Source organism: Choloepus didactylus, chromosome 1 (genome assembly GCF_015220235.1).
Source record: "Choloepus didactylus isolate mChoDid1 chromosome 1, mChoDid1.pri, whole genome shotgun sequence".
NCBI classification, from domain to species: Eukaryota; Metazoa; Chordata; class Mammalia; order Pilosa; family Megalonychidae; genus Choloepus; species Choloepus didactylus.
Window position 1 is genome coordinate 2,822,709 of NC_051307.1, and position 14,172 is coordinate 2,836,880.

Sequence of the window (14,172 nt, forward strand, 5' to 3'; positions counted from 1 at the left end):
TTCACGAAGGCCAAGTTTAAGGAAAAATAAATCCTACTGCCAACATGATGGGAATGACATTCCTTGGGTTGTCAGCTGTCACTTCTGTGCCAGGCCTGCCAAATGGCATTGATTGTAAATCACAACTCAACGTATCCTGCCTGCATGGCTTTGATTCTTGCCTCTTCCTTTTAGGGTCCCCGTCCCTCAGTGGATCACCAGCTTTCCTCTTCCAGATCTCGCTGGCTCTCTCTCTCCCCCAGCACCCAGTCCAGGAAACAACTACCACAGTCAGCTCGTGTGAGCAAAGGCAAACAGTACAATGTGCTAGTGTCAACCAGTTCCATACCGTGGAATTTTAAGAAAAGGGACTACAGCTGCTGCAATTAAGACGCATCACAAGGTGTTCTGGTTTGCTGATGCTGCCATTATGCAAAATACCAGAAACGGGTTGGCTTTTACAAAGGGGGTTTATTTGGTTTTACAAATTTACAGTCTGGAGGCCACGAAAACATCCAAATTAAGGCATCAACACAAGTACACCTTCACCGAAGGAGGCCAATGGCATCCGGAAAATCTGTCAGCTGGGAAGGCACGTGGCTGGTATATGCTGATCCCAGGTTGTGTTCCAGCTCCTCTCAGCTCCCGTGAGCTCTTCAAAAATGTTGCTCTTGGGGCATTTTGTCCTCTCTTAGCTTCTCCGGAGCAAACTCTGGGCTAGCATCTCCAAAGTTTCAGCAAAAATCTGCTTCCAGTGGCTATCTCCAAAATGTCTCTCTCAGCTGCTCCACCAGCTCCTTGTGTCTGAGCTCTTATAGGGCTCCGGTAAACTCATCGAGACCCACACTGAATGGGTGCGGCCACACCTCCATGGAAATAATCTAATCAGAGGTATTACTCACAGTTGGGTGGGTCACATCTCCATGGAAATAACCTAATCCAAAGATTTCAATCTAATCAACACTAATACGTCTGCCCCCACAAGACTACATTAGAGAACATGGCTTTTTAGGGGACATAATACACCCAAACTGGTACACAAGGTATGAGGGAAAGGAGTCAAAAAAAGGCATCTCTGCTGAAGTCTAATTTTTTTGAAGTCCCAAAGTTTTTTTTTTTTAAACTTAAAACACTATTTGACCCCAGCAACAAATGTTAAGAGATTTTTAAAGAAACACCTTTACCAGCACTCAGAGACTAGACTTAAAACTGAAGAGTTTAAAAAGAAAAAATAACAACTGGATAATGTACCCAAATAGAAGAATACTGAAGAATCGGCCTTAATGGTTTATTTATTTTTGAAATAAAGAAAACACAGGATTATTGTAGCAGTTTGAAATCATAGCAACTGCAAATTTAAGAAAAACAAGCGCAGGGATCCTGCCTCTTAGGACCAGACCACCCACTCTTGCCAGATTCCCAGTGCAGCCCACTCCCTCACCTCCCGAAGACTGTGCAAAGATCACCCCCTCATGAGATCAACTGCAGCTTCCAAATGATGCGACCCTCATGGCGAGGAATACGGCAACGTGTGGCTCAACTGCCCAAGTATTTGCTACAGTCCCAGCAATCCTTCTGGGAGGAATCTGCCCAACACACATACAGGCCAAATTAGGAAAAGATGGTCCACCTAAGGCTAATTGACGCACAAGGCTAGTGGACGTGGCCTATCTGAAAGAACCAAAGACTGGAAGCAACTCCAACCCCACCATGGGGGACTGGCTGGTAAAGCAGGGCGCATCCACCTAAGGAGTGCGCCCAACACCGCCGTGGGGCAAGGACAGTCTCCCGGTGCCGCTGTGCAGCCATCTCAGGACACAGCAAGGGAAAAAGGCAGATGGGAAAAGAGGGCGTGCAGTTTACAGCCTCTTATCCAAGACAGGGAAATACAAATACACACGAATTTGTTTACATTTTTTCAATGGAAGGAAATACCATGAAAAATCATAACTGAATACGTAGGTAAGGGAGAGAATAGGGTGGAAGGGGTAGGGATTATCTGCTAGATGTCTTTAAATATACCTTGTTTTGTAAGTTTGATTTTGGAAGCATATAAATAAAAGCATAATGACAATACAAAATCAAACTTTAAAAAAGCTTTCCTTAAAAATATCAAGAAAAAAATTAAATAAACTTAAATGTATATACAGTTTGTGATATAGCCACAGAGAGAGGAACTACTGCAAGTGACTCAAAAGTATAATAATTTGACTGTTCCTAGTGAGACACATCCAAATTACACAAATAACTGCTAAAAAGAAGTTTTTAATCTATATTCAATAGTGATATTGTTGGTGACAGATCTAATATTGTGCTTCGGAGACTCTCTGCAATGTGGGATAAAGCAAATGAGTAATGAGGCAATACTTCATCAGGACCCAGCTGGCAGCAAAGGTATCACCAGGCAACTTGTGAGATGCAGTGCAGAGTCTCGGGCCAGACCCCAGACCCATAGAATCAAAACTCGGAGGGCGGGGCCCAGCAACTTGGATTTTAACAGCCCTTCAGTTTGAGAACGAAAGCTCTAATCCTATCACCCCCAAGTACCCATGAGAGTTGGAATTTTCAGTGTGGAATGAAGACAATGTAGAAGGTAGAGCAGTCGATTAAAGCCCTGTAGTCCTGAATTTGAATAGACAATATCAGTATGAACTTAGGCTGTATTTTATCTTCAAAGCTAAAAACAAAACAAACAAAACAGCAATCCCTGGCTCTGTCCACAGAAAAAGCCTAACAGCAATGAGAAGCCCCAGCCTGCAGACTGCAGTGCTGAAACAACATTTTCCATTAAAAGGACCTGAAGTTCCTTGGAGAAATGACTCCTTTCAGGGCTGGGGCAGGAAATGTACAAGATGAGTCTGGAACTTCTTGTCATACCAGACAGCAGAGAACTAAGAACCATTCCTCCAACTCAGAAGCCAACTTGAAAGAGGCTCTCCAGGCCCCAGACGGGACAATTTGCACATCAATAAGGATAAAAACTGCAATGGGCCAAAACATATCAGGTGTGCTTAAAACCTTAAGATCTTACAACAATGAACCAATTCATTTTGAAAACTAACGCCTTTCCCAAACAAACTATACCACTGGGTAACCAATATAAGAAATATAAATAATGATAAATACACGTACACATACACACTCTTTACAGAAATATTTCAGCTAATAAATGAAGAAATGGTAAAACTGGATACTACCATTTTGGAACCCTTAATGAATTAATGGATGCAAAAATAAATGGCTGCTAACATCACAAAAAGAGACAATCAGATGTCACGTTCCTCCCAGTGGAAGAAAATGCCACCGCCTGTGAAGTAGTCTTGCCAAAAAAAGAATTCCAACCCAATTCTGCTCAGTCTCTCATTCTGACCATCACTTCACAGGAAATACGAGGACAGAAGATCGTGTGAAACGACACCAGGGGACGCAGGCAGCAGAGTCCAGGCCACAGGAAACCAGAGGACAAACAAGCTGGTTCTTAAAAGGCACAAGGAATAAGAGGGATGTGGAGGGAAAACCAGGATGTTAAGAGGCTTAGACAGTTTATTTAAATACCTTATTTGGATACATTGAAACAGTTCAATAAAGGATGACATTTAAGAGACACTGAAAATTTAATCACAGAGTATTTGATGACATTAAGAAATTATGGTCTTTTAGGCATGATAAAGATTTTGTAGTTATGTTTTTTTAAAAATCCTTATCTTTTAGTAATGCATACATTTATGGATAAATGATATGATGTCTGGAACTTGCTTCAAAATAATATAGGATTGGGACTGTGGGGGATACAGATAAACAAGACTGGCCGATTCACCCAATTATTGAAGTTGGGTGGTGAGTTCATGGGAACTCTGTAATATTGTCTACTTTTGTACTTATTTGCAATTTTCCTTAATAAAAAGTTTAAAACATTTCTCTCATGTCCCTGTATCCTTTTCTCTTTCTTTTTCCAGAGCACCTACCACCTAACATATAATTTAATACTCATGTGTATTGTCGATGTCCTCTGGCTAGAATGTAAGCTCCAAGAAAGCTGACAAAATCCAAGCCCCTACAACAGTGCCTGGCCCATAATCATGCTACGTAAACATCTGCTGAATATGGCCCTGTTCCTTCATACCCTACACTAGAAAATCCAGGGTGCCCAAAGGAGAGGATCATATGTAGTCAACGGGTCAAGTTCTTGGAACCTGGGTTTATTTTTAAAATATGTAAGATTATACAGAAAATTTCTAGTGTGGCTGACGTGCTCGGTTCTTAGAACACTAAACTAAAGGAAACGGACATTTTTTAAACTCTATAGCAAAAGCTTTCACAGAAGGAATAATTTTCGGAACACACCTCCCCTTAGATTTGGACAGGTGGTGTCTGACTTACCGAACTACGGGTAGAGCCACCAGAGCCCAGGAGGAGTGAAAGAGCTGGATTCCAGGCCAAGGAACAGAGCGATGAGATTGAGTCAACCACAAGACGGGTTCAGGAGGCCATCCCCTACTGACCTGCAGGTGACATGCGTCCCATAAGGGCCCACCAATGGCATGCTTCAGATGAAGCAAAAATCACCCCCAAATGGCTTGATAGTGGCAAGCCTCTACCAAAATTCTCAATTCTGAAGTTTATGCAATGATTCTAAGTGCTAAACAGATCTCCGTGAAAAAATAAGAAAAATTTCTGAACATACAATGATACCTGTAAAACCAGTCTGAACCTGCTGTTAAGTTCTTCACAATTTCTCTACTTTCTTTCTTTCAATTCTGAAAACAAGGGCCTAAAAGAATATTGAAGAATGGAAGATCACACATTCTACATCCAAGGAGCTAAACAACAGCATTTCCCGGGCTGGGGGAGGGCTGGTGAAAGGGAGGCAGGAGCAGAGCGGGGCAGGTTTGCTTCTTTGAAGGGGAGTCACACCACCTGGTCGTCAACAGCTGGGGTCAAAACGCCTGGATTCCAAGAAGCTGTTCCCCTGGTCAGGAGCACAGGGAGGACAACTCTCCAAAGATGCGCAAAAGCAGCCTCCTGATGGACGTGGCCAAGACACACGAGGTGGGTAAATGCAGGTATTGTGGCACAGTGGGGACCCCAAAAGGGTCTTTGCAGATGTAATGCAATGAAGGACCTTGAGATCAGATCATCGTGGCCTATCTGGGAGGGCCTTACACCCAATGGCACATCCAGTGCGGCCACGGAAGACACGTAAGGGAAGCCACAGGGAGAGAGGAGGCTGCGTGTCCACAGAGGGAGGGACAGGAGGTACGCGCCACAAGTCAAGGGCTGCTGGGAGTCAGTCACCGGAGGCTTCAGAGGGAGCACGGCCCTGTGGACACCTTGGTTCTGGACTTCTTGCCTCCAGAGCTGTTGTCTTAGGCCTTCAAATTTGAGGCAATTTGTTACAGCACTCCTTGGAATCTAATACACAAAGCACGGAACTCAAAAACACGTGTGGTTTTTTTTTCCCAGTTCTATTCTGATTCATTTTCTAGCCATGTTTTGGTTAACTCTTAAATGTCACTGATGAACAGATAAATCAGCCGAGTTCAAATTACCAATAAACATATAAAAAGAACCTCAATAATAATTAGAGACATACACTCCAAAATAATTATGATAACCTTGGGTTGGACAAGAATTCTCAGATACAACACCAAGAGCACAATCTAGTAAAAAAAAAAAAGATAAATGGACTTCCTCAAAATTAAAACATTTGTATTTCAAAAAAACACTACAAAAAAATGAAAAGACAAATCAAGACTACAAAAAAATATTCACAAGTCATATATCTGATAAAGGACATGTATCCAGAATATATAATGAACTCAATAACAAAAAAAAAAAACAATTAAAAAACGGGCAAAAGAGATGAAAAAACATTTCATCAGAGAAGACATTCAAATGGCTGATAAGACCACGCTCAGCCTCACTGGTCATCAGGGACTCGCAAGGGAGCACCCCTAGGAGGTCCCGACCGCTTCACACCCACTAGGGCAGGTGGGGTAAAAAACGACAGGCAATGACAAGGGTTGGCGAGGGTGCGGGGAAAGCGGAGCCCCCGTCCAGGGCTGGCGGGAATGTCAGGAAGCACAGCCCGAGAGCTGAACATCGGTTTACCTGATGACATGGTGACTCTACTCCCCACTCCTCCCCTGAGGCAGGAAGCCCGTCCACACAGAGGCAGGCAGCAGCGTGAGCCTCCGGCCAGAGCGCCAGCCACAGGCCACGTCCACCAAGCAGTGAGCGAGAAACAAGATGCAGGATCCATGCAATTTTACACCACTTGGCAAGAAAAGGGCAGGAACTACTGATGATGGTGCAACATGGATGAACCCCAAAAACATGCTGCTGAGAGAAGCCAGATGAAAAGACTGCTTACTGCATGATTTCGTTTAAATGGAATGTCTAGAAAAGACAAATGCAGGGAGATAGAAAGCAGACCAGTGGTTTCTGTGGCTGGGGTGGGAGCAGGGATTAGGTGCTAACATGTACAAGGGAACTTCTGGGGTGATGGAAATGTTCTGAAACTGAAATGTGGTAAGGGTTGCACAACTAAAAATTTACTAACAGTCATACAACTGTACACTTAGAATGGACAAATCTTATATTACCTAGATTAAAGCTCAATAAACCTGTTTTAAAAAAAAAACAAACAGGATAGATTTTTCCCCATGCATCAGATAGGCAAAAATTTACATGTTTATGTCTCTCTGGGGTCACGGGGTATAACTTGGTATAGCTTTTTAAGAGGCAATATAAAAGTCGTTTTCAAAATTTAAATAAAAGTTTTTACCAGGCAATCCCACTTCTAGATTCCATACCTTGTAATAAAAATGTATTCATGTTTTACTTATGCATATTTAAGGTTTAAAGTTCAGTTTCAAAAAGCCAGAAGTGTATCTTCTTTTAAGGCTTCATCCAAATGCCACACTGATCCTCCCTCAATCTCAAACGCTCCGTCTCCAGAGCCCATCGGTGGCCCGAGAGCGCCCTGGGTTGGCCGTGTGGGTCAATCTCCAGTGTCTCGTAGTAAAGAATACATATCTGAACACAATGTGGAGGCACTGTTTTAAAGAATATGGTCCCTAACATACCAGACAGTTATTTCTTCTACTGCATTAACATTTCCTCGAGTCAAAATGTCCAAAGAATGTTCCAATATCAGAAAGCCAAGTCCATGGCAGTTTACCTAAAAACAGGTCTAAGTGATCAGGATTCAAACTCTCTGAGCATTTTTTACAAAGCTGTCTTCTCTTAATAAAAACATGTATTTAAAGAAACGAATTTTATACCAACAGAAGCTTCTAACCTGTAGAGGTATTAATGACATAGCACAGTGTTTCCCTTCAGGAAATGCTCATTCACTTTTTTATTTATTTATTCAACAAATAGTTACCAAGCACTGACCAAGTATCAAGCACTGTTCTAGGAACACAGCAGGAAATGAAGCAGATAAAGTTCCTACCTTGCCGAGTCCTATATTCTGTGTGCAGGCAGCACGGCTTAGGGTTGGAAACAATAAAGAAAAAGGTGCTATTTGTGTCTCCTTGCGTAGAGTAAATAAAGTCGAGGGGTTCCCAATCGAGCTGCACTGGGGGGGTCAGAGAAGGCCTTGGGATCTGAGCAGAGATGGGGAGGAGGGTGAGATGAGGAGGCGAGCCAGGCAGTGCTGGGGTGGTGGGGCGAGTGCTGTGTAGCACTGGGGTCTCGTGGCCCACTGGGAGGTCTGCGAATGTCGGAGCAGAGGAATGAGACGCCGCAGCTCCTCCTTCAGAAGGCCTCCCCTGAACTCCCAGGGGGCCAGGGGTGGGAAGCGGGAGGCCTGCAGGGAGGCCACCACAGTAGGCCCAGGGCGAGGTGATGGTGGCCGGGATTGGGGGCAGAGGAGTAAAGGTGGGGGGAAGAGGTGGGATTCCAGATACCAAGGTGGTCCTCGACATTCGCAGATTCCATATTTGCAAATTTTTATCTGTGACTCCTGAATCAATACCCGGGGTGCTTCCGCAGTCATCTGCAGACAGGTGTGGAGTGGCCAAAAAGGAGTCGCCCGAGGCACACATCCCAGCTGAGGCTGAACAGGGCGACAGGCAGCCTTCTGGGTCAGCTCTCGTGCACAAGCAATTAAACAAGTGTCCTCTTCGTGGTCTACTTGGTGCCACGTGTTCTGCATCTGTCCGCTTTTTCCTGGTGGCCTGGCTGTTTAAAATGGCTCCCAGAGCAGTGCTGAGTGCCACCCTGAGTTTCTCAGTGCGAGGAGGCTGGGATGTGACTCAGAGAAAATACACGCATTGGAGAAGCATCGTTCCGGCCTGAGCTATAGAGCTGAGGGCCGTGAGTACAAGTCACTAGTTCAATGCATATTAAATAAGGTGTCTTTAAACAGAAACGCACATAAAACAAGGTTAAACATTGAGCAAGTGGTGGAGTGTTCACTAATTCAGCGTCCACAGCGAATTTATAGAGCATAACCACTGTGACTAACCAGAACTGGCTGTACCTCAAAGGTAAATAACGCACACCTGCCGACGGACTGAACCTGTGCGACCAAAAGGGGGTCCAGAATGACGCCAAAGCCACTGATTTTAAGTTAGAAAACAAATATTCTCAAATACCAAAACACTGTGTACACCTTCAAAACTCACATTCAGAACATTACAGAGGAAAGCCAGAAGAAAAAGGATGGCTTGAGAGAGAGAAAGACCCGGGCGGACTGAGGTGAACAGGCACGGGGAGGCGGGCACGTGCGCAGACGCTCCGCCCCTCCTGGTGGGTAACTTCTCAGGGCAGAGGCAGGAGTGGGGTGGCTGGGAGCCAGCCTGCCCGGCGAGACGCTCTCACCACGTCCCTGCAAGTCACAAGAAGACGCTTTGTCCATTAGCAAAAAGCCTTTTTACTACAAAAATTCTTATGTTGTACCTTGCATTTCCACCAAAGATGACCAACTTCCGCCTCTCCTCTCAGTGCGGGGACTACATAACTGTGTCATCAATTGCTAGGAAAGACCAGCTCATGTGTTACATCTTCCATACTTGATTATTTCAGAGATTCAAAAAAATCAGACCCTTGAGTTTCATTTGCATAAACAAAATTTCCCTTACTGGAAACTCTGCAGAAACACAGCTGTAAATTAGACATGTGAGCTGAAGTTCAAATGGAAAAGGTAGCTTTTCACTTCTAAACTGTCACTTCAAATCTCCCCTGAAGTTGGGCTGTGACCCCAGGTGCCCAAGGTGCCACGACAAACCCAGAGGTGCTGAATTTTAAAACTCCAAGGGAAGCAGCAATGCTCCACATTTGCCAGCCACCCCTTGAGATGCTCTAGATGCTTGGTTTTGGCATTAGATGGCACTGCCTTCCTTTCAGTGATGTCCCGTCATCGCAAAATAGGGTTTTCCATGGTTGGGGTGATTAAAAAAACATCTAACAGGGTGGCAGTGCCCCATCCAATTCCAAGACTGGAGAAGATGGCAGGGCCCAGCAGACACACACATCCATCAGGAAGTGACTGCAGTTACTTAAAAATGAAGTAAGGTTACTTTTTCTTTCAATTTATGTGTAGCATTTTTTACAAACAACTACTAAGTTATTAGGACAAAAATAATAAATTACTTGGTTCCAACTACTTAATAAATGGAAATATTAAGCACACCTTTTGGCCTAGAGGCCCCATGAAAAAATTACTGAGATGCTAAAGGAAATGGCTCAGGACTCTTGTTAGTACTAAATGTTTTCCAGGCACTCTTCTGACAGCTGACAGCTTTACACACATTCATTCTTTCAATCCCCACCGCAACACTATCAGATCGGTGCTGTCACGGTGTCACAGACAAGGAAACCGAGGCCCGGAGTTACCACGGAACACCCGAGGTGGCACACAAAAGACATCATTACCCTAAACATCTGCATGTCAAAATGACATATAAAGCAGTTACACACATTTAGAATTACCACCAAACATATTCTGGGAAACAACTGAGGTTTCCTAAGGAGGAATTTCTCTCCCATTTCTCAATCATTGGTTCACTATTAGCTTAAGAATTCAATATCGACCTAGTTGTGCACTGACATGTAGCAATTTAAAAAAAAAAAGGACATTAAAAGTTACCTTTTTTTGGTAATGAAACTAATAGAGGAGTTAAATCACAAGTGCCATATCTTTTAGGCTCAGCGGAAAACTAGAATGCACAAATTTAAAAACCCTAGCCTATAAAGAAAAAAAATGCCAACTCCAACCAGGTACATAGCTTTAAAGAACCTCTCATTTTTAATACTGTTTTTTTCCTTTTCAGAGTTTATGTCAGATCTGGAACCCCAAATACAGAGAATCTGAAAAACGAAATACACAATTTAAGAAGTTACTAGGGGAAGAGCTCATTTGGATCAAGAGTACTTGTCATCTTTCAGATGCTGTACGATTCTGAGTTGACATTCTGTGCTACTTTAGGTATGATGCCAAAGAGTCAGCAAAGAAAAGCCACAAATCAGTGCAATTACATTGACCATGTCCACTGACTAAGACTGCTGGGGAAGGAACATGTCTTTCCCACTGTACTCCTGAATAATCGGAAAACCTAAGTCTTTATTCTAAAGCAGAGAACTGACCCCATGGTTGAAGGGAAAAAAAACTAAGCTAAAACATAAATTTAGATCAAACAGAGCTGCTGGATTTGTTTCAGTTACACAGGGCACTTATTTTTCATGATTAATAAAACATGCGATAGGTATCTAAATTGCTATCATTAAGTAACTCATCACCCAACCTCACAGCAATGTCACTATCACTAACTGTTTCAGGTACATTCTCCAGTATTTACAGCTTTAAATCATCCTAGGTCTAAGAGGAGCACGTCCCTCTTCACTGGGGGCAGTTAGGCAGGAAGTAAGGAACGTTTAATTAGAGACAAAAGTCTATTACAACTTTTAGGTAGAGCCAAAATATTATGAAAACAATCCAGCAAGGTTTTCAAGTAATAATCTAGTCTACCTGCCCTCAAGTAGATACTTGCTCTCATCTTGGGGCTTTTCATTTCCCTAATGCCCACACATAAACAGTTCCTTGTTTACCTGAACTCCTAACACTCTGTTGATACCTCACAAACTTCCAAGCATGCGTCATTTTCCCCTAGAGCAAAATGTTCTAAATTCCAGGAAAAAAAAAGTTGAAAACAAGCATAAACTCTGCTTCCACAGACACCAGAAGAGTGCAGTGCTGGATAAGTCTTCAAAGAGGCTGCAGAAGTTAACAGACTTTTGGAAACAAAAATGTTACACACTAAGCCGAGAACCCCAACATAATGCCAACAAGCTCTGAAGAGAAAAGAGCTCTGTGTGGACTTTTTAAAGCAATTTTCCCACCAAGTGTATCTACGCTGGTTACTTCTGCTTTCAAAATATGCACAGCTGAAAGAGGGGCGTAAGATAAAGAAAGGTATGAAGTGAAAACCAGGAAAACAAAAGCTTCCCAAAGCTTCAGTTCCACATGAACTAAAATCTAATTTCAAGTGTGAACCATAAAGTCAGTCATTCTAAAAGTTCAAAAAAAAATCTTAACTTCTAACAGGTATTTTTCTTTTTCAAGTGAACTTTCTCTGAAAGCTTACTGCAGCCACTTTCTTTTCTTACATTCAAAGAAAGAAAGGCTGAACCTTCTCAGACTGAGATTCCATTAGTAGAGACAGCACTTACCCATTATGCTTTAGAAACGGGGAAAAGACCTCCACTGACATATGGTTCTCTAATCAATCTGTGGGAGAGGTAACTTGCTCCTTCACAGGTGTGTATGGAGTATTTCGATCACAGGTGTGTATGGTGTATGTGCGCATGAAACTAAACATTAAACATGGACCTCAAGCATCTACTACCAAGATAACAAACACTACCCTTTTAGCCATGGTTGAGCCCGATACAGCTACAGGCACTTACTCTTCAGAAATGAATTTGTACAATGCCTGCAGAAACACACATGCTGTTAAAATGCAAGCTAAGGGGCATGAGATATAATTAGACATGCAGATGCCCCCAGAAGCTGTAAATATTTATCCAGCACTCATAACGTGCTCAACACTTTGGGAAAAAGTTTTCATGATTTGGAAAACACTGAAACTGTAACCTGAAAACCACACTGAGTATGGCCTGTGTTCCCTGAGAATGCAGAAAGCCCCTGGCGACTGCGGGACCCCTGGACCAGCCCTCCACACGCTGCCCTCTCGCACAGCAGGCAGAGTCTTGGCTAAAACTTTCAGTCGACAAATACATCGGAGAAAAAACAGCTATTGCTGAACTATGCCAGTTTCCCAAATTTAGAGGTGACATGGTCCTTTTCCCTAAGGAAGTTTGTCATCTAATGATGAAGTGACAGCCCCTCAGGGCTGGGGGGAGGCGGTGAGAAAAGGAGGGGTAGCACTCAAGAGGACAGGACTGGAGCCTGGGCTCCCAGATTTTGCTCCAGAAAGAGTGCTTCCTTTCCAGGCATGTGAAACAATTTGAGAAAGTAAACTGCATATATTTATGAAGGTACAGAGTACTGTCAAAGGTCAAAGTCCTAACAGTCTGAAATCAATCTCTGCAAGTCATCAAAATGTCAGCCAACATTTTAATGCTTCCCACAAGCTCAGTGTTTTTAAAAGTAAAGTCATGCTTATAAAAATCAGGGGAATTTTTGTTCTGTAACAGAAAACCAGTTCCTTTGTGTGGCAATAAATGTAGAAGTGGGAAAAACACCCAAAACAAAGAGGGGCCAGTCTGGCGCTTACCGCAGGGCAGCTCCCTAAGCTCCCTGACCCTCGCTTTTCTCGTCTGTAAAATGGGGCTCTGTCGTCTGGGAACTTGTCTCAGTGCTTGCCTGGGGACTGCGGTGAAGGCTCAAAGAGAGGATGCGTGCAAAATCCCGTCTTGGCTCGCAGTCAGAGCTCGAGCAGTAAGCGCTGTTGCTCTCATCAAAGTAGAGTTTACCAAAGGGATGCGCGGAGCCAGGACTTCTATGTAACACTTTACAAAAGTACAAAACCACGTCCTCTAGTGTAATAAACGCATGCAAAATCCCTCCGTGCCTGCAACTCCGAAAGCCCTGAGCACCTTCCTGTGGGACTGGCGAGAGCAGGTGCCTGGAGAGAGCTACCCCGACTGAAAGGGAGGGCTCCCTCCCGGCGAGGCAGCGCGCCTCGGCCTAGGGGCTGGACGGGGCCCCCGTTGCTCGCCCTCAAGGCTGGCCGCGCGCCCGCGTCCCCGGCGGGGTCGGGGCGGATTGCAGGAATCTGCCGGCGCGCTGTCAAACTGCGCCCCAAAGTCCCCGCGGGCCGAGATGGGGGGCGTGTGGCGGGGTCGGGGGCCTTCGGGGACCGGTGGGTAGGAGACCAGAAGGCGCCCTGAGGAGGAGGCTGTCCAGGTGGGGAAGGGCGCCGAGGGAGAGGGGACGGAGGGCGCCCCGGGCTCGGAGAACACCGCCGCCGCCGCCCGGGCCACACCTCCAGGAAGCGGCCGGGTCGGAGCGTGCGGGCCGGGCCGCGGGGGCCGCGGGGCCCAGGCTCCCGCCACCACGGCCGCCCCCCCACGCACCGGCCGGGCACTCACAGGTGACGATGGGCTTGTTCTCCATGGTGTAGATCACCGGCGGCAGCGGCTCCGCGGCGGCGTCCATGGGCGCCCGGCGTCACCGGCCCGGCCGCTCGCGCCCCATGGGCAGCCCCGAGGCCGCGCCGGGCCCAGCCCGAGCCTGAACGGCGCCGCGGGCCACGACAGCGACGCCCCCACGGCCGCGCGAGGCAGCTCCCGAGCCGGCCGCGCCGCCGCCGCCTCCCCGCGCCGCTGCCGGCCGCGTCCACTTCCGGTCTCGGCGCCTCCGCATTACCACTTCCGGGGAGCGCGAGGCTTAAAGGGGAGGGCTCTTCCCGCCGAGGGCCGGCGGCCGCCCCGGTCCTCCGACAGAAATGCGCGCGAGGGCGGGCGTCCGCGCGGGGAAGGCAGGGAAGCTGCGCGGAGGACGAGGGCAGCCTGCGGCGGGCGTCTGCGTGCCGGCGCCGGGGGAGCTCGCTTTGGGGACGAGTTCCCTGGGAAAGGGGCGGATTTGGACGTGCACCACCTGTCACTCGTTGGCCCTGAAGTTCTTCCCATCCCGGGCTCTGCCTTAGGGCCCCGGCCTGAGCGTGCATTTCCTCCACGGTGCTGCGCCCCGGAGGCTTTCCGCTTGCGGTGGCTTACCCG

The 14,172-nt window shown here is 46.0% G+C and overlaps 1 protein-coding gene across 2 annotated transcripts in view; it reads right to left on the minus strand.

The window, feature by feature from the left end:
- TRAPPC10 (trafficking protein particle complex 10) overlaps positions 1 to 13,777 on the minus strand; it is an 82,653-nt gene extending 68,876 nt beyond the window's left edge. Inside the window, exon 1 of one of the 2 annotated variants that reach the window (XR_005215970.1) lies at positions 13,543 to 13,777. Coding sequence is in view for 1 of the 2 variants with exons in the window: in XM_037830763.1 (XP_037686691.1) it covers positions 13,543 to 13,609 (67 nt within the window). In the remaining variant the exon portion in view is untranslated. The remainder of the gene's footprint in view (positions 1 to 13,542) is intronic. The other variant, XM_037830763.1, reaches the window with a different exon arrangement.
- Positions 13,778 to 14,172: the final 395 nt, after the last annotated feature.